Raw genomic sequence first — 22,728 nt, forward strand, 5'->3', positions numbered from 1 at the left:
TTCCCTTTCGGGGTCGCGGGGGGCGCTGGCGCCTATCTCAGCTACAATCGGGCGGAAGGCAGGGTACACCCTGGACAAGTCGCCACCTCATCGCAGGGCCAATAATTCAATTCACAATTCACATTGCATCCCCCACTTTTCCTGGAATTGTCTTTGCTCATCACTAACCTTTTTCTTCACTGCAGGCTTTGAAAAAGACTTGTTTGGGGTTGTGGAATATTTTTGTATTCATCCCACGCACGGATAATAACGTTATTTCCGCAATGTGTGTCGTTCCGCTTTTCCTCCCTACAGCAACACGGCGGTCGGTGGATAATAGCCGGGAAAGTACCTGGATAGCGAGCGCAAAAAAGTGACGTCTCCCAGAGTGTTTTCCGTCGTCATAATGTAATATATGTTGTGTTCATGGTGGGAGGCAATGCAGATTAAACCATAAAAACAAAAAACTAATGACAATTTGAATTGGTCCAGGTTATCGGGGACCGTTATTACTGACGGACAGGTGTCTCGGTGTGACTGCAGCCAGGCACGGAAGAAAACCCTCGTCTCCATGGCAGTGTTTCCGTCGCTTTCCCCCATTTGCCGCTTTTCCACTAATGCAGGGGTAGGCAACCCAGAACGCCGAAAGACCCAACTAACAAAAATCGGGAGGCGGGGGGCTCGCCGTGGAGTTTACAGTTACGGTAGCACATTTAAGCCCCCGAACGGGCTAACATCACGTCCGATTCGCCCAGCGACTCTCTGTCTGTCTGTCGGCACGCGAGGGAGGGAGGGAGGGAGGGAGAGAGGAAGAGCGCGTGCGGGTCTAGTGGAAAAGCGGCAAAACGATTCTCTGCTTTATCATGCAAGTGACGTCAATGTTCGGCCCTCGAGAGCCACATACCACACCGTGATTGGTAGATTCTTTAAAACTCGCCGCACTAACATTAAACTTTCATATTAATAACCCTTCTATTATGTTGAGGGTCAATTTGACCCATTTCAGTTTTTGTGTTGATCAAAGTACTGGTTATCCTTTCTTTTTCTTGCTGAAATTTGCTGACTTTTCCCTCATTTAGGGTCATGAACTGGTGTGTAAAATCTGGACACTTTGTTGAGTAGTGGAATGTCTTGCAGAGTTTGTATACAAAGATGATGTTGCGAGTCATTTTGACCCAGGAGCTTTAATGTGGGTAAATAGCTGTTCGGATCCAAAAATAAACATGTCTCCTTGATGTACTTTTTACTTTGATGTACAATTGTTTGTATTTTGATGGCCTCTGAGAGCCAGAGCCAGGTGTGTGAAGAGAGGGAACTTTCTCAAACTTGTCCTTGTCACTGTTCTCATGTCACCTCTTTGACAAACTCACCAAAAAATGAGCTCCAGAAGGATGACATCTGAGGGGACAAGGACAAGTGTGAGAAAGTTCCCTCTCTTCACACACCTGGCTCTGGGTCTCAGAGACAATCAAAATACAAACAATTGTACATCAAAGTAAAAAGTACATCAAGGAGACATGTTTATTTTTGGATCCGAAAAGCTATTTACCCACATTAAAGCTCCTGGGTCAAAATGACTCGCAACATCATCTTTGTATACAAACTCTGCACAAACATTCCACTACACAACAAAGTGTCCAGATTTACACACCAGTTCATGACCCTAGATGAGGAAAAGTCACCAGATTTCAGCAAGAAAAAGAAAGGATAACCAGTACTTTGATCAACACAAAAACTGAAATGGGTCAAATTGACCCTTAACATAACACAATTGGAATAAAAAATGTATTGTATGTCACTTTTCTAAATGTTTATATACCCTAAAATAAAATTGTTATTGGTTTAACCTGTTAACTATTATGTTAGATCAACTTTGGACTGGAGTCTTACAATTATGTTAGATCCACTATGGACTGGACACTCACACTATTATGTTAGATCAACTATGGATTGGACTCTCACACTATTATGTTTGATCCACAATGGACTGGACTCTCACTATTATGTTAGATCCACTATGGACTGGACTCTCACTATTATGTTAGATCCACTATGGACTGGACTCTCACACTATTATGTTAGATCAACTATGGATTGGACTCTCACACTATTATGTTTGATCCACAATGGACTTGACTCTCACTATTATGTTAGATCCACTATGGACTGGACTCTCACTATTATGTTAGAACCACTATGGACTGGACTCTCACAATATTATGTTGGATCCACAATGGACTAGACTCTCACTATAATGTTAGATCCACTATGGACTGGACTCACACTATTATGTTAGATCCATTATGGACTGGACTCTCACACTATTATGTTAGATCCACAATGGACTGGACTCGGCATCCAACGACCCGGTCACCCAGTTGGACCCATTGGGTTGAGTTTTTCCTTCCCGACTTAATGTCACAATTTTCCCCTCCAAAAACTTGCCGGTTGACGTGGAGAAACATGTTCGCTTGACGGCTTTAAAGCTTCACAACAAACAAAGAAACACCGGCTGTGTTTCGGTTGCTAAAGGCTGCTGCAATCCACCGCTCTCCACCAACAGCATTCTTCTTTGACGTCTCCATTATTAATTGAACAAATTGCAAAAGATTCAGCAACACAGATGTCCAAATTACTGTGTAATTATGTGATGAAAAGACACACTATTATGTTGATCCACTATGGACTGGACTCTCACTATTATGTTAGATCCACTATGGACTGGAGTCTTACAATTATGTTAGATCCACTATGGACTGGACTCTCACACTATTATGTTAGATCCACAATGGACTGGACTCGGCATCCAACAATCCGGTCACCCAGTTGGACCCATTGGGTTGAGTTTTTCCTTCCCGACTTAATATCACAATTTTCCCATCCAAAAACTTGCCGGTTGACGTGGAGAAACATGTTCGCTTGACGGCTTTAAAGCTTCACAACAAACAAAGAAACACCGGCTGTGTTTCGGTTGCTAAAGGCAGCTGCAATCCACCAACAGCATTCTTCTTTGACGTCTCCATTATTCATTGAACAAATTGCAAAAGATTCAGCAACACAGATGTCCAAATTACTGTGTAATTATGCGATGAAAAGACACACTATTATGTTAGATCCACTATGGACTGGACTCTCACTATTATGTTGGATCCACTATGGAATGTATTATGTTAGATCCACTTTGGACTGGAGTCTTACAATTATGTTAGATCCACTATGGACTGGACTCTCACACTATTATGTTAGATCCACTATGGACTGGACTCTCACTATTATGTTGGATCCATTATGGACTGGACTCTCACACTATTATGTTAGATCAACTTTGGACTGGAGTCTTACAATTATGTTAGATCCACTATGGACTGGACACTCACACTATTATGTTAGATCAACTATGGATTGGACTCTCACACTATTATGTTTGATCCACAATGGACTGGACTCTCACTATTATGTTAGATCCACTATGGACTGGACTCTCACTATTATGTTAGAACCACTATGGACTGGACTCTCACAATATTATGTTGGATCCACAATGGACTAGACTCTCACTATAATGTTAGATCCACTATGGACTGGACTCACACTATTATGTTAGATCCACAATGGACTGGACTCGGCATCCAACGATCCGGTCACCCAGTTGGACCCATTGGGTTGAGTTTTCCTTCCCGACTTAATGTCACAATTTTCCCCTCCAAAAACTTGCCGGTTGACGTGGAGAAACATGTTCGCTTGACGGCTTTAAAGCTTCACAACAAACAAAGAAACACCGGCTGTGTTTCGGTTGCTAAAGGCTGCTGCAATCCACCGCTCTCCACCAACAGCATTCTTCTTTGACGTCTCCATTATTAATTGAACAAATTGCAAAAGATTCAGCAACACAGATGTCCAAATTACTGTGTAATTATGTGATGAAAAGACACACTATTATGTTGATCCACTATGGACTGGACTCTCACTATTATGTTAGATCCACTATGGACTGGAGTCTTACAATTATGTTAGATCCACTATGGACTGGACTCTCACACTATTATGTTAGATCCACAATGGACTGGACTCGGCATCCAACAATCCGGTCACCCAGTTGGACCCATTGGGTTGAGTTTTTCCTTCCCGACTTAATATCACAATTTTCCCATCCAAAAACTTGCCGGTTGACGTGGAGAAACATGTTCGCTTGACGGCTTTAAAGCTTCACAACAAACAAAGAAACACCGGCTGTGTTTCGGTTGCTAAAGGCAGCTGCAATCCACCAACAGCATTCTTCTTTGACGTCTCCATTATTCATTGAACAAATTGCAAAAGATTCAGCAACACAGATGTCCAAATTACTGTGTAATTTTGCGATGAAAAGACACACTATTATGTTAGATCCACTATGGACTGGACTCTCACTATTATGTTAGATCCACTATGGAATGTATTATGTTAGATCCACTTTGGACTGGAGTCTTACAATTATGTTAGATCCACTATGGACTGGACTCTCACACTATTATGTTAGATCCACTATGGACTGGACTCTCACTATTATGTTAGATCCATTATGGACTGGACTCTCACACTATTATGTTAGATCCACTATGGACTGGACTCTCATACTATTATGTTAGATCCACTATCGACCGGACTCTCACTATTATGTTAGATCCATTATGGACTGGACTCTCACACTATTATGTTAGATCCACAATGGACTGGACTCGGCATCCAACAATCCGGTCACCCCGTTGGACCCATTGGGTTGAGTTTTTCCTTCCCGACTTAATATCACAATTTTCCCATCCAAAAACTTGCCGGTTGACGTGGAGAAACATGTTCGCTTGACGGCTTTAAAGCTTCACAACAAAGAAAGAAACACAGGCTGTGTTTTGGTGCTAAAAGCAGCTGCAATCCACCGCTTTCCACCAACAGCATTCTTCTTTGATGTCTCCATTATTAATTGAACAAATTGCAAAAGATTCAGCAACACAGATGTCCAAATTACTTTGTAATTATGCGATGAAAAGACACACTATTATGTTAGATCCACTATGGACTGGACTCTCACTATTATGTTAGATCCACTATGGACTGGACTTTCATACTATTATGTTAGATCCACTATGGACCGGACTCTCACTATTATGTTAAATCCACTTTGGACTGGACTCTCACACTATTATGTTAGATCCACAATGGACTGGACTCGGCATCCAACAATCCGGTCACCCAGTTGGACCCATTGGGTTGAGTTTTTCCTTCCCGACTTAATATCACAATTTTCCCATCCAAAAACTTGCCGGTTGACGTGGAGAAACATGTTCGCTTGACGGCTTTAAAGCTTCACAACAAACAAAGAAACACCGGCTGTGTTTCGGTTTCTAAAGGCAGCTGCAATCCACCGCTCTCCACCAACAGCATTCTTCTTTGACGTCTCCATTATTCATTGAACAAATTGCAAAAGATTCAGCAACACAGATGTCCAAATTACTGTGTAATTATGCGATGAAAAGGGAATATACTGTTTTGCTTAAGGCACAAAACATGATATTCCCTTTCCTTGTGTCCCCAGTGGAAGCCATCCAGGGTCCAGACCAGCGTGGAGTCCACTAGCTGCCCGCCTCACAGGGTAGCGGCCCCGCCTCCTGCCAGGATGCTACGGAAGAGCAGTGCCATAGGCGGCAAGCGGCACACCAATCATGGCGCGGGCCGTCACCACTCCAACTCCCTCACGGGGTCCCTGTCGACGGGGTCCACCAAGACCTGGGACGGCGGCCGGTGCAGGGCCAGGGACCCGGGCCTTTTAAGCGACATGGACTTGTCGGCTTACCCTGTCGGGGCGCCGGGAGCGGACCCGGAATACGTGATGCAGCTGGTGAACGACGTCAGGTGGTTTGCCAACATCCTGCTGCGGCTCAAGGAGGCTTTCCAGAGTCCAGGTGAGTCCTGAATCTGCTTCAATCAATCAATAAAAGTTTATTTATATACCGTATTTCCTTGAATTGCCGCCGAGGCGCTAATCAATTTAAAACCTCTTCTCAATCCGGCGCTTACCAAAGGCATGCGGTAAATTTAGGCCTGCGTTTAAAAATTTGAGTGTGATGTAAGGAAACCATCATGAAAAGCACATTTAATAAAAATAACGTTATTATGGTCTTACCTTTACTTATAAATGAAGTCCATGCGCAGCTCCTTCTGATCAAAAGCATCGATAACTTGTTTATAGAAGTCTTCCTTATCTTTCTTCAGTTTTAAAAGTCTCTCTGTCTCCATGGAGATCTTCCTTTATTACCTCCTGCTTCGATTGAAAGTCCAGTTTAGAAAACGGTTTTGTTTCAGATATGTAATCCTCCATGTGAAAAGTGCAAGCGGGGCGGTATAGCTCGGTTGGTAGAGTGGCCGTGCCAGCAACTTGCGGGTTGCAGGTTCGATTCCCGCTTCCGCCATCCTAGTCACTGCCGTTGTGTCCTTGGGCAAGACACTTTACCCACCTGCTCCCAGTGCCACCCACACTGGTTTAAATGTAACTTAGATATTGGGCTTCACTTTGTAAAAGTGCTTTGAGTCACTAGAGAAAAGCGCTATATAAATATAATTCACATTCACAAAAAACAAACGATCGCTGCTTGTTGCCACTTCTTCTGCAGCCGAGTAGTCGCAAGAAGGATCACTAGCGCCCTCTACCACCGGGAGGCGTGAGTCATTTAATGACTCATATTTGACACACGCAGCTACGGTATATGAATAAAACATAGCTGCTTACTGTTCTTTTTAGCATATTCAATAGCTTGGACCTTAAATCCTACTGAATAGCTCTTAATCTTCTTCCCTTTATGCAATTTCGAATTATTGAAATCAGCCTCCTCCATTTTGAAAATGATGACAAGTGAAGTGTCACTAGTGACGTGACGAGTTTGACCCTGCGGAAATTCTAGGCATATGTTAATTATTCTGCGAAACGAGTTTGACCCGGCAGAAATTCTAGACAGGCGCTAATAAAAATAATATTTTGCGAAATGAGTTTGACCCGCTACAATCGGGCGGAAGGCGGGGTACACCCTGGACAAGTCACCACCTCATCGCAGGGCCAACACAGATAGACAGACAACATTCACACTCGAGATAGGCGCCAGCGCCCCTCGCGACCCCGAAAGAGAATAAGCGGTAGAAAATGGATGGATGGATGGATGGATGGAGTTTGACCCGGCGTTAATCTTGAGCCGGCGGTAATGCTAAGCATGCGCTAATTATTTTGCGAAACGAGTTGGACCTGGCAGTAATTCTAGTCAGGCGCATACTATATACCCGGAAATACGGTAGCCCTAAATCACGAGTGTCTCAAAGGGCTGCACAAGCCACAACGACATCCTCGGTTCAGAGCCCACGTCAGGGCAAGCAAAAACTCAACCTAGTGGCATGACAATGAGAAACCTTGGAGAGGACCGGTGCAATGGACGTGGAGTTGGTCTATCATGCTTGGCATGGAGGAAGTAGAAATGATCTGTTCCAGGGTCCAACTGGTATTAACTGTTGCGGTAAAAAAAAGGGTTGTCGGCGTAGTGCCGATAATAGAGCGGGTGTGGTAGCAACTTGAAGGGTCCAGGTTTGATTTCTGCTTGTGTTATCTTAATCAGGGCCGCCGTTTCCTTGGGCAAGACCCCCTGCTGTTTGTCTTGGTAATTAATTCTTCATTCATTTGTTACCAGATTCGCAGCTTCTTTCTCTCGTATTGCCACTCGCACGTCTCTGCTAGCATCACAGCTAACTTTAATCATGCCTCTACCTCTCTGCTATGACGTTGCACACACGACAGTATGTGACGTATGTAAGAAGGTGCGCTTGTTTTATGTCTCTGTGAGAAGGAGAGACAAGAAAGAGTGAGAAGAGCCTATAGACCAGGGGTCACCAAAGGACCAGATGAGTCGCCCGCTGGCCTGTTCTAAAAATAGCTCAAATAGCAGCACTTACCAGTGAGCTGCCTCTATTTTTTTTAAATTGTATTTATTTACTAGCAAGCTGGTCTCGCTTTGCTGGACATTTTTAATTCTAAGAGAGACAAAACTCAAATAAAATTTCAAAATCCAAGTAAATATTTTAAAGACTTGGTCTTTACTTGTTAAAATAAATTCATTTATTTTTTTACTTTGCTTCTTATAACTTTCAGAAAGACAATTTTAGACAAAAAATACAACCTTAAAAATGATTTTAGGATTTTTAAATGCATACCTTTTCACCTTTTAAATTCCTTCCTCTTCTTTCCTGACAATTTAAATCAGTGTTCAAGTCCATAGCTCGGTTGGTAGAGTGGCCGTGCCAGCAACTTGAGGGTTGCAGGTTCGATTCCCGCTTGTGCCGTTGTGTCCTTGGGCAAGACACTTTACCCACCTGCTCCCAGTGACACCCACACTGGTTTAAATGTAACTTAGATATTGGGTTTCACTATGTAAAAGCGCTTTGAGTCAGTAGAGAAAAGCGCTATATAAATATAAGTCAATTCAATTCAATTAAAATATAATAAATACATTTTAATTTAATTCTTCATTTTAGCCTCTGTTTTTCCGACGAGGAATATTTGTGAAATATGTCTTCAAACTTGTTATGGTTAAAATAAATAAAAAAATATTCTTGCAAATCTAGAAAATTTGTAGAATCAAATTTAAAACTTATTTCAAAGTATTTTGAATTTATTTTAATATTTCTGTTCCGGAAAATCTAGAAGAAATAATGATTTGTCTTTGTTAGAAATATAGCTTGGTCCATTTTGTTATATATTCTAACAAAGTGCAGATTGGATTTTAACCTATTTAAAACATGTCATCAAAATTCTAAAATGAATCTTAATCAGGAAAAATTACTAATGATGTTCCATAAATTATTTTTGAAATTTTTTCAAAAAGATTAAAATTAGCTAGTGTTTCTCTTCATTTTTTTCGGTTCAATTTTCAATTTTAAAGAGTCGAAATTGAAGATAAACTATTCTTGTTTTTTCGTCTTTTAAATCATTCAATTAAGTGTTTTTTTCATCATTTATTCTCTACAAAAAACTTTCCGTAAAAGGAACAAAAATGTACGACGGAATGACAGACAGAAATACCCATTTTTTAAAATATATATAGATTTATTTATTAAAGGTGAATTGAGCAAATTGGCTATTTCTGGCAATTTATTTAAGTGTGTATCAAACTGGTAGCCCTTCGCAATAATCAGTACACAAGAAGTAGCTCTTGGTTTAAAAAAGTGAAGTGAAGTGAATTATATTTATATAGCGCTTTTTCTCTAGCGACTCAAAGTGCTTTACATAGTGAAACCCAATATCTAAGTTACATTTAAACCACTGTGGGTGGCACTGGGGGCAGGTGGGTAAAGTGTCTTGCCCAAGGACACAACGGCAGTGACTAGGATGGCAGAAGCGAGAATCGAACCTGCAACCCTCAAGTTGCTGGCACGGCCACTCTACCAACCGAGCTAAACCGGTTGGTGACCCCTGCTCTAGTGTAATGCCCGCAGCTAAAAGCAACTGCGTGAGAACGTATACTCGAATATCACGATATAGTCATTTTCTATATCGCACAAATATATCAACTATAAATATTAGGGATGTCCCGATCCGATATTGATATCGGAAATCGGTCCGATATTAGCCATACAAGTGAATATCGGATTTTATCGGACTGAATCTAAAAACTCCGATATAAGCGCTCCGATATAATCTGTCCTTTTGCCGCTGCAGCACTTCTATAATAGGTGACTGGTTTGATCACACTCCAACACAGTAGGTGGCGGCAATGCCCCTTAATTAACGTTGGTGGCGGCCGCGGAAGAAGAGCGTCTCTGATCCAGCATGCACAGCCCACGTGATCACAACAACGACAACGCGTGTGCTCAGCAAAGTGTAGTGATGTCGGCTGTGTGGAAGTATTTTAACTCACAGCATGCCGAAATGTTTATCTTCTTAAAAAAAATATCTCCACATTATGCTCGGACAGCAGAAAGTGGAGAAGGAGGAGGAGGAGTAGTAAGGGTAGTCAGCACTGACTGATTATTATTTGTTTTATGCTCTTGTTATTAGAGTGATATGTTTATTGTGTTTACACTATTCTTCAGTGAAGACTAAGAGTAATTACTACATTGTTTTGGGCATAGTCAGTCAGTGAAACTGGAGCTGTGAACTCTTAATTTAGAGCAGTTGGACAGTGGACAAAATTGTGTTGTTTTTGTGGTTTTTGTCCCTGCCCACAGTTGTTTCCAACATATGCTGACAGTAAAAAAATAACCGAAGTGAACTTGAATTGTTTGCACTTTAAAACGTTTTTTGTTTTTTTTATTGGATTTATTTAGGTTATTTTTCAGGGTCTTCTAATTTATTTTTAATTTATTCTATTCAAATTTATAATTATGTTGGTATTAGTGGTTATTTTGCACTTTAAATATAACATTTAGTTTTTATTGGATTTGTTGAGGCAATACTCTTATGTTGAAGGTTAAAATTTAATGTAACCAATTGGTTAATAATAAATGGGTCAGTTTTTCCTATACCTACTCTTGCTGACTATTGTTTTCTGTTTTAACACTAAAACATCAGTAACAGTAACATCACTTTATCAAGCCTTTTCTAACATTCTACAAAACAAAATAAAGAATAAATATATGTATGATTCGTGCCTATATCGTATTGATATCGGTATCGGCAAATACTCAAGGCTACAATATCGGTATCGTATCGGAAGTGAAAAAGTTGTATCGGGACATCCCTAATAAATATATTGAGTATATTCGATATATCGCCCAGCCATAATCCCAATATTGCACTTCTTGTTATTGCATCCGGTTATTGCAGTAGTTTTCTGTTGGTAAATGCTTGGATTGCCAGCATGACAAAGAAAAAATCTATACCTGTTGAGTTGGTTTGTTGCTGTTCTGTACCGTTTACCACTTGGCATCACCACAATTTCACTATGACGTATGTGGTGTGGGACACGGGGGGTTTTAAGACCCTGCTTCCTCACGGTCTTGTCGAATATTTCTTGAAAGGAACAAGGGGGGCTGCGCTGTATGTCGATTATGATACCAGCCCTCTTGATTAGGTTTTGAAGTTGGATATACAGATTTCCAAACTATGTGGAGACGCCATAACGGACCACAGGTTCAATGCTTGCCTTATAAAACAAACATGATATTTCTTGCCAAACCGAGGACCCCGAGCCTGCTTAGAAATGCTTAATACGGGAACAAACTTGGTTGCCCCAAGTTAAAGGGGAACATTATCAGCAGACCTATGTAAGCGTCAATATTAGGGCTGGGCAACGATTACAAATTTTAATCGAACTTAATCACACTATTTCTCTGATTAATCGCGATTAACTGCATCGTATACACAAAGCCCAATAATGAATTCAAAAGTAGTGTGTAGTGCACCTCTATTGGAATATTCTCCCACATGAACAAAAGCACCAAAACATTTGTTGTGCAAACACAATTTAAATCAGTCCTTGTTAAACAGTAGCAGTTAAATAGCATATTTTATGAAAATCAACTCCAGAAATGTAAATACAAACATTTAAGCTTATTGCCACTGCCAGGGTATTTAAGTTATCCTGTTTGTTATGGAAAATAAATATCATCTACATACAAATCTCTGAGCCACAATCATAACATCTGAACAGGCAATTTCTGAGGTAACAGCAGGAACATTTTTTTTTTGTTTAAAAAAACCTATATTATAGGTAGTGGGCTGTTTTAGGGAATTTTTGATCAAATTATCCGTAGTAGCAATATTAATAATGTTCTGTTTATTCTGCGTAGTGCACTTAAAATAATTATGAGCATATCTAGGAATTGATATGATGGGAATTTTGCTTGGTGCTTTGATAAACTGAAGGCATCATATACATGGTACTATATTGTGATGTTATGAGCCAGGGAAATAAAGAACTACCCTACCCAGCATGCAACAGGAGTGAGGAGCATGCGCGGTAGCCCGGTATAGGTTGTGTCGCCATGACGGCATCTTGTATGTTGTGATATGCACGCTCTGAAAGCAAACGTTAAGAACTCAGCCAACACTCCTGGTCTGCATTATTCATAAATAGACAGACAACACATATACTCCGCTGCTTCACAGGCCGCTGGATGTAGCCGGCAAAGTATTCCCATGCTAGCTAGCCGCTCTAGCAAGCACGCCTCATTCAGTCCAAAACGGCCCGATCCATCCACATCCAGAATTGTCTGGCGGTCGTAAGTGATCCCGGAGTGACCACGCTGTAAGCCAGCCATGAAATTTGCAGAATTGTCCGGTATTTTTGCCAAATGTTCCATCTTTACCAAGAGCCCCTCGGCGCCGGGCGACGCCGTCTTGTTAAGGAAAGGCGTTAACAAAATAAAAGCATGTAAACAACATACGCAAATGTGCGATAAAATAATTGTCGGCGTTAATAGATTGATGAGTTAACTCGTAATCAACGCATTAATTTGCCCACCCCTAGTCAATATATACCTTGATGGTGCAGAAAAAAGACCATCTATTTTTTTTAACCGATTTCCGGACTCTAAATGGGTGAATTTTGGCGAATTAAACGCCTTTCTGTTTATCGCGCTGGAAGCGATGACGTCAGAACGTGACGTCGCCGAGGTAACACAGCCGCCATTTTCATTTTCAACACATTACAAACACCGGGTCTCAGCTCTGTTATTTTCCGTTTTTTGGACTATTTTTTGGAACCTTGGAGACATCATGCCTCGTCGGTGTGTTGTCGGAGGGTGTAACAACACTAACAGGGAGGGATTCAAGTTGCACCACTGGCCCGAAGATGCCAAAGTGTCTGCCGCCAGACCCCCATTGAATGTACCAGAGTGTTTCCACATTTGACCGGCGATGCTAAGGCAGACATGGCACAGAGATGTATGGATAACCTGCAGATGCATTTGCAACTATAAAGTCAACTAAATCACAAAGGTGAGTTTTGTTGATGTTGACTGCCAGCTAATCGATGCTAACATGCTACGTTAATCGACGCTAACATGCTATTTACCGGCGGTGCTAAAGCAGACATGGCACAGAGATGTATGGATAACCTGCAGATGCATTTGCAACTATATTACGTTTCCTTCCACCCACATTTAATGCGAAACAAACACTTACCAATCGACGGATTTAAGTTGCTCCAGTGTCAAAAGATGCGAAAGTCCTGATCGTTTGGTCCGCACATTTTACCGGCGATGCTAACGCAGCTATTTGGCCATGCTACGCCGATGAATAGCGTCAATAGCTATCCGCTCAATAGCTTCAGTTTCTTCTTCAATACTTTCATACTCCAACCATCTGTTTCAATACATGCGTAATCTGTTGAATCGCTTAAGTCGCTGAAATCCGAGTTTGAATCCGAGCTAATGTCGCTATATCTTGCTGTGGTATTCCCATTGTTTGTTTACATTGGCAGCACTGTGTGACGTCACACGGAAATGGATAGTGGCATCGCAAATAGCCAAAATCAAGCACTTTAAAGCTTTTTTTTAGGGATATTCAGAGACCGGTAAAATTTTGAAAAAAACTTCAAAAAATACAACATTTGATCTGATTTTTATTGTTTTTAACCCTTTTGAAATTGTGATAATTTTCCCCTTTAAAGTACAGTTCAAGTACCAATGATAGTCACACACACACACTAGGTGTAGGGAAATGTGTCCTCTGCATTTGACCCATCCCCCTTGTTCACCCCTTGGGCGATGAGGGGAGCAGTGAGCAGCAGCGGTGGCCACGCCCGGGAACAATTTTTTGGTGATTTAACCCCCAATTCCAACCCTTGATGCTGAGTGCCAAGCAGGGAGGTAATGGGTCCATTTTTATAGTCTTTGGTTTGATTGATTGATTGAAACTTTTATTAGTAGATTGCACAGTACAGTACATATTCCGTACAATTGACCACTAAATGGTAACACCCGAATAAGTTTTTCAACTTGTTTAAGTCGGGGTCCACGTTAATCAATTCATGGTAAGACTCGGCCAGGGGTTGAACTCACGATCTACCGAGGGAGAACATTCTAACCACTAGGCCAGATGTCCAATAATATCGGACTGCCGATATTATCGGCCGATAATTGCTTTAAAATATAATATCAGAAATGATCGGTATCGGTTACAAAAGCCGCTGTATGGAGTGGTACACGGACGTAGGGAGAAGTACGGATCGGCAATAAACCTTAAAGCGCTTTTCACACACACACAAATGAATGCAATGCATACTTGGTCAACAGCCATACAGGTCACACTGAGGGTGGCCGTATAAACAACTTTAACACTGTTACAAATATGTGCCACACTATGAACCCACACCAAACAAGAATGACAAACCATTTTCGGAACAAATACCCAGAATCCATTGCAGCACTAACTCTTCCAGGACGCTACAATATACATATTCCGAGACCGGTAAAATTTTGAAAAAAACTTCAAAAAATACAACAAGCCACTGGGGAACTGATTTTTTATTGTTTTTAACCCTTTTGAAATTGTGATAATGTTCCCCTTTAAAGACAAACAATAAGTCATCCCTGGCTTGAGGCTTTTTCGTCACAGACCACATTCTTAACCACTTTGTCGGTGTCAGTCATCAAGAAACTCTTCCGACACCGTCTCGATTCTTAGATGTCTTCACGCCACATTCCAACATTCCTAGAATGTGCAATTGTGTGTTAAAATGTGTCAGAAAGGTTACTAAATAATGCAATGTTGTCTCGCCTTCTCCATATCGACCTTTTGGAGTGATACAGGGATACTAAGAAAGCAGCCCTGACCATCGGCCGATATCGGAACTAATAACACAAACCTACTTATTTGGAATGTTGGAAAAGGGTTCTTCAAGTGATATGTTGTAATTTATTTAGTTGGAAGTATGCATTTATTTTAGATTGTCCTCAGTTTGATGCCGTAGCCAGGAAGTAGTCTTTGCCATTAAGTTGAATGTGCCAATCGTGTTTTTGTTGAGCCCTGGAAAGTGTTTATACCACCTACTCAGTGCCCTAGTGGTTAGACCATGGGTGTCAAACTCTGGCCCGCCGTGTAATTTAATTTGGTCAACAGCCATACAGGTCACACTGAGGGTGGCCGTGTAAACAACTTTAACACCGTTACAAATATGCGCCACACTGTGGACCCACACCAAACAAGAATGACAAACCATTTTCAGGGGAACATCCGCGCCGTAACACAACATAAACACAACTAAACAAATACCCAGAATCCATAGCAGCACAAACTCATCCAGGACGCTACCCTTGAGGCAATATCAAATTAGCATTAGAGCTGGCCCGCCGGTGTTATACAGCGTCGGTGCCGCTGTAACACCGCTAATACTCATACTTGCCAACCCTCCTAATTTTCCCCGTAGACTCCCGAAGTTCAGTGCCCCTCCCGAAAATCTCCCGGGGCAACCATTCTCCCAAATTTCTACCGATTTCCACCTGGACAACTATATTGGGGGCGTGCATTTAAGGCACTGCCTTTAGAGTTCTTTAAAACCTGTTTTCACGTCCGCTTTTCCTCCATACTAACAGCGTGTCACATAATATTTGTGCCTTTAACACACATGCACAAGTGAATGCAATGCATACTTGGTCAACAGCCATACAGGTCACACTGAGGGTGGCCGTATAAACAACTTTAACACTGTTACAAATATGCGCCACACTGTGAACCCACACCAAACAAGAATGACAAACACATTTCGGGTGAACATCCGCACCGTAACACAACAGAATAAATACCCAGGACCCCTTGCAGCACTAACTCTTCCGGGAAACTTCCAGCAAACTGACCAATAACGAACGTTTTATTCATGCATTTTCTCTTGCTACTTCAAGGCTTGAATGTTTGGTTCACTCATTATTTTATTTTACTTTCAAATGTATTATTAGCCTGTGGAAAAAATGTGATATTTACCTCAGAAGATTGCAAATAGAAAAAAAGGCATTCAATTTTTATTTAAATTTTATTTGATATGCCATTGATATTTTTTTTTATTATTATTATTATTATTTGAAACTGGATTTTGCATGTCACTAAAGTTATATAAGCCTTGCTTGTTCAATATTTAATGCAAAACTTGTTTGGGTCCCTATTAAAAGGTTAATTTGTTCAACTTTGTTCCGTTTAAAATTTTGGCCCACTCTGTATTTGAGTTTGACACCCCTGGGTTCGAGTGTCCGCCCTGAAATGGGTAGGTTGTGAGTTCGAACCCCGGCCGAGTCATACCAAAGACTATAATAATGGGACCCATTACCTCCCTGCTCGGCACTCAGCATCAAGGGTTGGAATTGGGGGTTAAATCAGCAAAAATGATTACCGGGCGCGGCCACCGCTGCTGCTCACTGCTCCCCTCACCTCCCAGGGGGTGATTAAGGGTGATGGGTCAAATGCAGAGGACAAATTGGTACTTTAACTTTAACTTAGGGCTGGGCGATACGGCCTTTTTTTAATATCTCGATATTTTTAGGCATTGTCACAATACACGATTTATATCTCCATATTTTGCCTTAGCCTTGAATGAACACTTGACACATATAATCACAGCAGTATGATGATTCTATGTGTCTACATTCAAACATTCTTCTTCATACTGCATTAATATATGCTACTTTTAAACTTTCATGCAGAGAAGGAAATCACAACTAAGTCAATTTACCAAACTTGTTTTTATTAAACAGTTATTAAGCAGTGGCACAAACATTCATGTCATTTCCAAAGCAGAAAGTCCTGGAAGAGTTAGTTCTGCAATGGGTTCTGGGTATTTGTTTAGTTGTGTTTATATTGTGTTACGGCGCGGATGTTCCCCTGAAAATGGTTTGTCATTCTTGTTTGGTGTGGGTCCACAGTGGGGCGCATATTTGTAACAGTGTTAAAGTTGTTTATGCAGCCACCCTCAGTGTGACCTGTATGGCTGTTGACCAAGTATGCTTTGCATTCACTTGTGCGTTTGTGTAAAAGCCACAAATATTATGTGACACGCTATTAGTATGGAGGAAAAGCAGAAGGGACAACAGGTTTTAGAGAACTCTAAAGGCAGTGCCTTAAATGCAGGCCCCCAATGTAGTTGTCCAGGTGGAAATCGGTAGAAATTCGGGAGAATGGTTACCCCGGGAGATTTTCGGGAGGGGCACTGAACTTCGGGAGTCTACCGGGAAAATTAGAAGGGTTGGCAAGTATGAGTATTAGCGGTGTTACAGCTGCACCGACGATGTATAACACTTGCGGGCCAGCTCTAATGCTAAATGGATATTGCCTCAAGGGTAGCGTCCTGGATGAGTTAGTGCTGCATTGGATTCTGGGTATTTGTTTAGTTGTGTTTATGTTGTGTTACGGCGCGGATGTTCCCCTGAAAATGGTTTGTCATTCTTGTTTGGTGTGGGTTCACAGTGCGGCGCATATTTGTAACAGTGTTAAAGTTGTTTACACGGCCACCCTCAGTATGACCTGTATGGCTGTTGACCAAATTAAATTACATGGCGGGCCAGAGTTTGACACCCCGCAGCTGAGAACGTATACTCGAATATCACGATACAGTCGTTTTCTATATCGCAAAGAGACAAACCTGCGATACACCACCCGGCCCTAATTTAACTTTAACTGAGTGTCACTTTGTGTGTGTGTTTGTGTGATAGTTGCAAGTCCCCAGAATGTGTACTTTGACACAATCAATAAACACGATTGTGAGTCAAAAGCGAGCGTTGGTCGGTAGAAACATTTGATGCCGCTCTCGTACTGTGTGGTGCATGTACACCTCATGAAGAATCCTGTCATACCATGCCTTGCCTGTCATACCATGCCTTGTCTGTCATACCATGCCTTGCCAGTCATACTGCTGATACAGTTTCACTGCAGACTACACGAGATTGTGATTCTTTTTCATGCTACATTGGTTTAGCTGCAGTTTGACCTCTACTGTACACACACACACACACACACACACACACACACACACACACACACACACACACACACACACACACACACACACACACACTAGGGTCCAACAGTGTGCCTGGCAGCGGGAGTGAGTTGTTTAACCATTCCTCTGCTTGGAGGAGTAAGACCTTTCTCTGTGAGTGAGTCATAGCTCGTACTTGTATCAGTGTGTGTGTGTGTGTGTGTGTGTGTGTGTGTGTGTACGTGGTGCTTCGAGTCATCCCACCACGGATTTAGGAAACGGTGGTACCTTGGTTTTTAGTATTCTTTTTGTAGCTGAGATAGGCACCAGCGCCCCCCGCGACCCCGAAAGGGAATAAGCGGTAGAAAATGGATGGATGGATAGTCGAAAACTTTAAAGGGGAACATTATCAGCAGACCTAGGCAGGCGTCAATATATACCTTGATGTTGCAGAAAAAAGACCGTGTGAAGTGAATTATATTTATATAGCGCTTTTCTCTATTGACTCAAAGCGACAAATGTAACAAATTATATAACAAATTGGACCAAGCTATATTTCGAACAAAGACAAATCATTATTTCTTCAAGATTTTCCAGATTTTTTTTTTTTTTAAGATATTCAAAAGACTTTAAAATTAGATTTAAATTTGATTCTACAGATTTTCTAGATTTGCCAGAGTATTTTTTTTTTAAATTCTAATCATAATAAGAAATATTTCACAAATATTCTTTGTTGTAAAAACAGAAGCTAAAATGCATAATTAAATCAAAATGTATTTACTATTCTTTATCAATCAATCAATCAATGTTTACTTATATAGCCCTAAATCACTAGTGTCTCAAAGGGCTGCACAAACCACTACCACATCCTCGGTAGGCCCACATAAGGGCAAGGAAAACTCACACCCAGTGGGACGTCGGTGACAATGATGACTATGAGAACCTTGGAGAGGAGGAAAGCAATGGATGTCGAGCGGGTCTAACATGATACTGTGAAAGTTCAATCCATAATGGATCCAACACAGTCGCGAGAGTCCAGTCCAAAGCGGATCCAACACAGCAGCGAGAGTCCCGTTCACAGCGGAGCCAGCAGGAAACCATCCCAAGCGGAGGCGGATCAGCAGCGCAGAGATGTCCCCAGCCGATACACAGGCAAGCAGTACATGGCCACCGGATCGGACCGGACCCCCTCCACCAGGGAGAGTGGGACATAGAAGAAAAAGAAAAGAAACGGCAGATCAACTGGTCTAAAAAGGGAGTCTACAATAAAAAGTCTTTACAATAAAAAAGTCTTTACAATAAAAAAAAAATACTTAAACATTGATTTAAATTGTCAGGAAAGAAGAGGAAGGAATTTAAAAGGTAAAAAGGTATACGTGTTTAAAAATCCTAAAATCATTTTTAAGGTTGTATTTTTTCTCTAAAATTGTCTTTCCGAAAGTTATAAGAAGCAAAGTAAAAAAATAAATTAATTTATTTAAAAAAGTCTTTAAAATATTTTCTTGGATTTTCAAATTCTATTTGAGTTTTGTCTCTCTTAGAATTAAAAATGTCGAGCAAAGTGAGACCAGCTTGCTAGTAAATAAATACAATTTAAAAAAAATAGAGGCAGCTCACTGGTAAGTGCTGCTATTTGAGCTATTTTTAGAACAGGCTCATCTGGTCCTTACGGGCACCGCGTTGGAGACCCCTGGTCTAGAACCAGATGTGGCTCTTTTGATGACTGCTTCTGGCTCTCAAATCAATCTTAGCTGACGTTGCTTAACACGATAAGTAATGAATAATTCCGCTGGTAATCAGAGTTAAAAATAACGTTAAAAATATAAAACATTCTCATGCATTTTAATCCATCCATCCGTTTCTACCGCACCTGTTCAAGAAGTCGCATTCATGGTCAAAAGTATTTTATTTAATATCGGTTAGCTTTGTAATAACAATGTTATAAAAAATAATTAGGACTTATTATACTCTAAAAATGCCGGTGTTGCTTAAAAATGCACGCATTTAGTTGCAATCAGGAAAGTCCAAACAAAAGAGGAGGCGTAGAATTCTCTTGTCAGAGCGTGGGACGACACTGTACAAGGGTACAGGTCTCCTCATTGAGCTAAATTGAATCCTGTCTCTGTTTGATTCCTTGCTTCTTGTCTGTTTAATAAATGTCATCAGTGTTTGAACCTGGCAGTTGTATTCAGTGTTAAAAATATTATATGGCTCTCTGTGTTGGTCATGACCCCGGAAGTAAATGGGGGGTGAAAGTTTTTGTAGGGGGGAGGAAATTTGGCGTGACAGAGCCTTGAATTGGTCAATAATTCATAATTGATTTTGATTCACAATTTTTTTTTTAAAAGAAAAAAAACAGCCTTTGTGTTATTAGAGTAAACATTGCAACATGTTCTTGTTACATTTCACCTTTTTGTTATTTTATACCACTTTTTATGTTTTGAATTTTTTTCCATAGCTCGGTTGGTAGAGCGGCCGTGCCAGCAACTTGAGGGTTGCAGGTTCGATTCCCGCTTCCGCCATCCTAGTCACTGCAGTAGTGTCCTTGAGCAAGACACTCTACCCACCTGCTCCCAGTGCCACCCACACTGGTTTAAATGTAACTTAGATATTGGGTTTCACTATGTAAAGCACTTTGAGTCACTAGAGAAAAGCGCTATATAAATATAATTCACTTCACTTCACTTCACTCACGGAAATACATTTTAAAATATTTGGCTTTCATGGCTCTCTCAGCCAAAGAGGTTCCCGACCCCTGCCCTAACCACAATCAGGAGCAAGGGTGACGTGTCTTGCGCAAGGACACAACGGACCTGACGAGGTTGGTAAAAGGTGGGGATCGAACCAGGAACCCTCAATTTGCCATCACGGCCACTCTCCCGACTGCGCCACGCCGTCCCCTGTAAATGAAATACCTCTTACCATTAAAGGCCTACTGAAATGAGATGTTTTAATTCAAACGGAGATAGCAGGTCCATTCTATGTGTCATACTTGATCATTTTGCCATATTGCCATATTTTTGCTGAAAGGATTTAGTAGAGAACATCCACGATAAAGTTCGCAACTTTTGGTCGCTAATAAAAAAGCCTTGCCTGTACTGGAAGTAGCAGACGATGTGTGCGTGACGTCACGGGTTGTGGAGCTCCTCACATCTGAACGTTGTTTACAATCATGGCCACCAGCAGCGAGAGCGATTCAAACCGAGAAAGGGATGATTACCTCATTAATTTGAGCGAGGATGAAAGATTTGTGGATGAGGAAAGTTAGAGTGAAGGACTAGAAAAAAAAAAGACACGGCAGTGGGAGCAATTCAGATGTTATTAGACACATTTACTAGGATCATTCTGGAAAATCCCTTATCTGCTTATTGTGTTACTACTGTTTTAGTGAGATTATATGGTCGTACCTGTACAACCTGAAGGTCGGCCTTGCACCTTTCTCCAGCACCAGTCGACGAACCCTCTTCGAAACACGATCTTTCGAAATGATCGCTGCATAATACACTGTACTTTGTGTGTGTGGTCCAATCCAACCGTGTTCCTTTGACATCTCTGTTCCATAGTAAAGCTTCACCGTCATCTTTCGGGAATGTAAACAATGAAACACCGGCAGTGTTTATGTTGCTAAAGGCGGCCGCAATACATTGCTTCCCACCTGCAGCTTTCTTCTTTGACGTCTCCATTATTCATTGAACAAATTGCGAAAGATTCAGCAACACAGATGTCCAGAATACTGTGGAATTATGCGATGAAAACAGACGACTTATAGCTGGGAACGGTGCTGGAACAAAATGTCCTCTACAATGCGTGACGTCACGCATCATACTGCGACGTTTTAGCATGATACTTCCCCGCGAAATTTAAAATTGCAATTTAGTAAACTAAAAAGGCCGTATTGGCATGTGTTGCAATGTTGATATTTCATCATTGATATATAAACTATCAGACTGCGTGGTGGCTAGTAGTGGCTTTCAGTAGGCCTTTAATGCGACTGAATGAGGTGCGGTAGAAAACGGATGGATTCACTAAAATGCGTAAGAATGTTCTATATTTTAAACGTCATTTTTAACACGCAATTATTCATCACGTATCGTGTTTAAGCAATGTCAGCTAAGGCGGCATAGCTCGGTTGGTAGAGTGGCCGTGCCAGCAACTTGAGGGTTGCAGGTTCAATTCCCGCTTCCGCCATCCTAGTCACTGCCGTTGTGTCCTTGGGCAAGACACTTTACCCACCTGCTCCCAGTGCCACCCACACTGGTTTAACTGTAACTTAGATATTGGGTTTCACTATGTAAAGCGCTTTGAGTCACTAGAGAAAAGCGCTATATACAATATAATTCACATTCACATTTTATCAGAGAGCCAGATGCAGTCATCAAAAGAGCCACACCTGCCGTGGGGTGTGGGTCCTAACAAAAAAAAAGGACATCACCACATCTGGTCCGGCAGGCTGGTATTCAGGGGTTTAACACAACCTCTGGCTCCGGCGTGAGACCGGCGTCCCTAAGTGGTCCGAAGTCATGACGCCGGCGTGAAAAAGGACGCCGTGCAGTCGTCTCGTAAGCGAAGACAAGTAGGTGAGACCCTCACGACTGAACGGCTGACCTCCGACCCGTCTCCAGATGATCCTTTGTCCGCGCCACATGTTCTTTTTTTTTTTTTAAGCCAGCCTGACCCTCTCACCTCCTCTGCCCCCCCCCCCTTTACGGCCTAAAACTTGGGTCGGGTTAAAAGTGGCGAGCCCTCAATTATCACCAGAGTCTTAAAATGCATTTTTCCTGTCACTCGTGCACGGTTTACATTAATAGCATCTTTCACTGGTTATTTTTAGCACTCG

The 22,728-nt window shown here is 41.5% G+C and overlaps 1 protein-coding gene across 2 annotated transcripts in view; it reads left to right on the forward strand.

Annotated features, from left to right (window-relative positions):
- LOC133568025 (rho GTPase-activating protein 29-like) overlaps positions 1-22,728 on the forward strand; it is a 142,198-nt gene that overhangs the window by 4,489 nt on the left and 114,981 nt on the right. For both annotated transcript variants that reach the window (XM_061919716.1, XM_061919717.1), the window contains exon 2: positions 5,546-5,912. In XM_061919716.1, the coding sequence (XP_061775700.1) occupies positions 5,627-5,912 (286 nt within the window). In that variant the 5' untranslated portion in view covers positions 5,546-5,626. The remainder of the gene's footprint in view (positions 1-5,545; positions 5,913-22,728) is intronic.

Source organism: Nerophis ophidion, linkage group LG14, assembly GCF_033978795.1.
Source record: "Nerophis ophidion isolate RoL-2023_Sa linkage group LG14, RoL_Noph_v1.0, whole genome shotgun sequence".
NCBI classification, from domain to species: domain Eukaryota; kingdom Metazoa; phylum Chordata; class Actinopteri; order Syngnathiformes; family Syngnathidae; genus Nerophis; species Nerophis ophidion.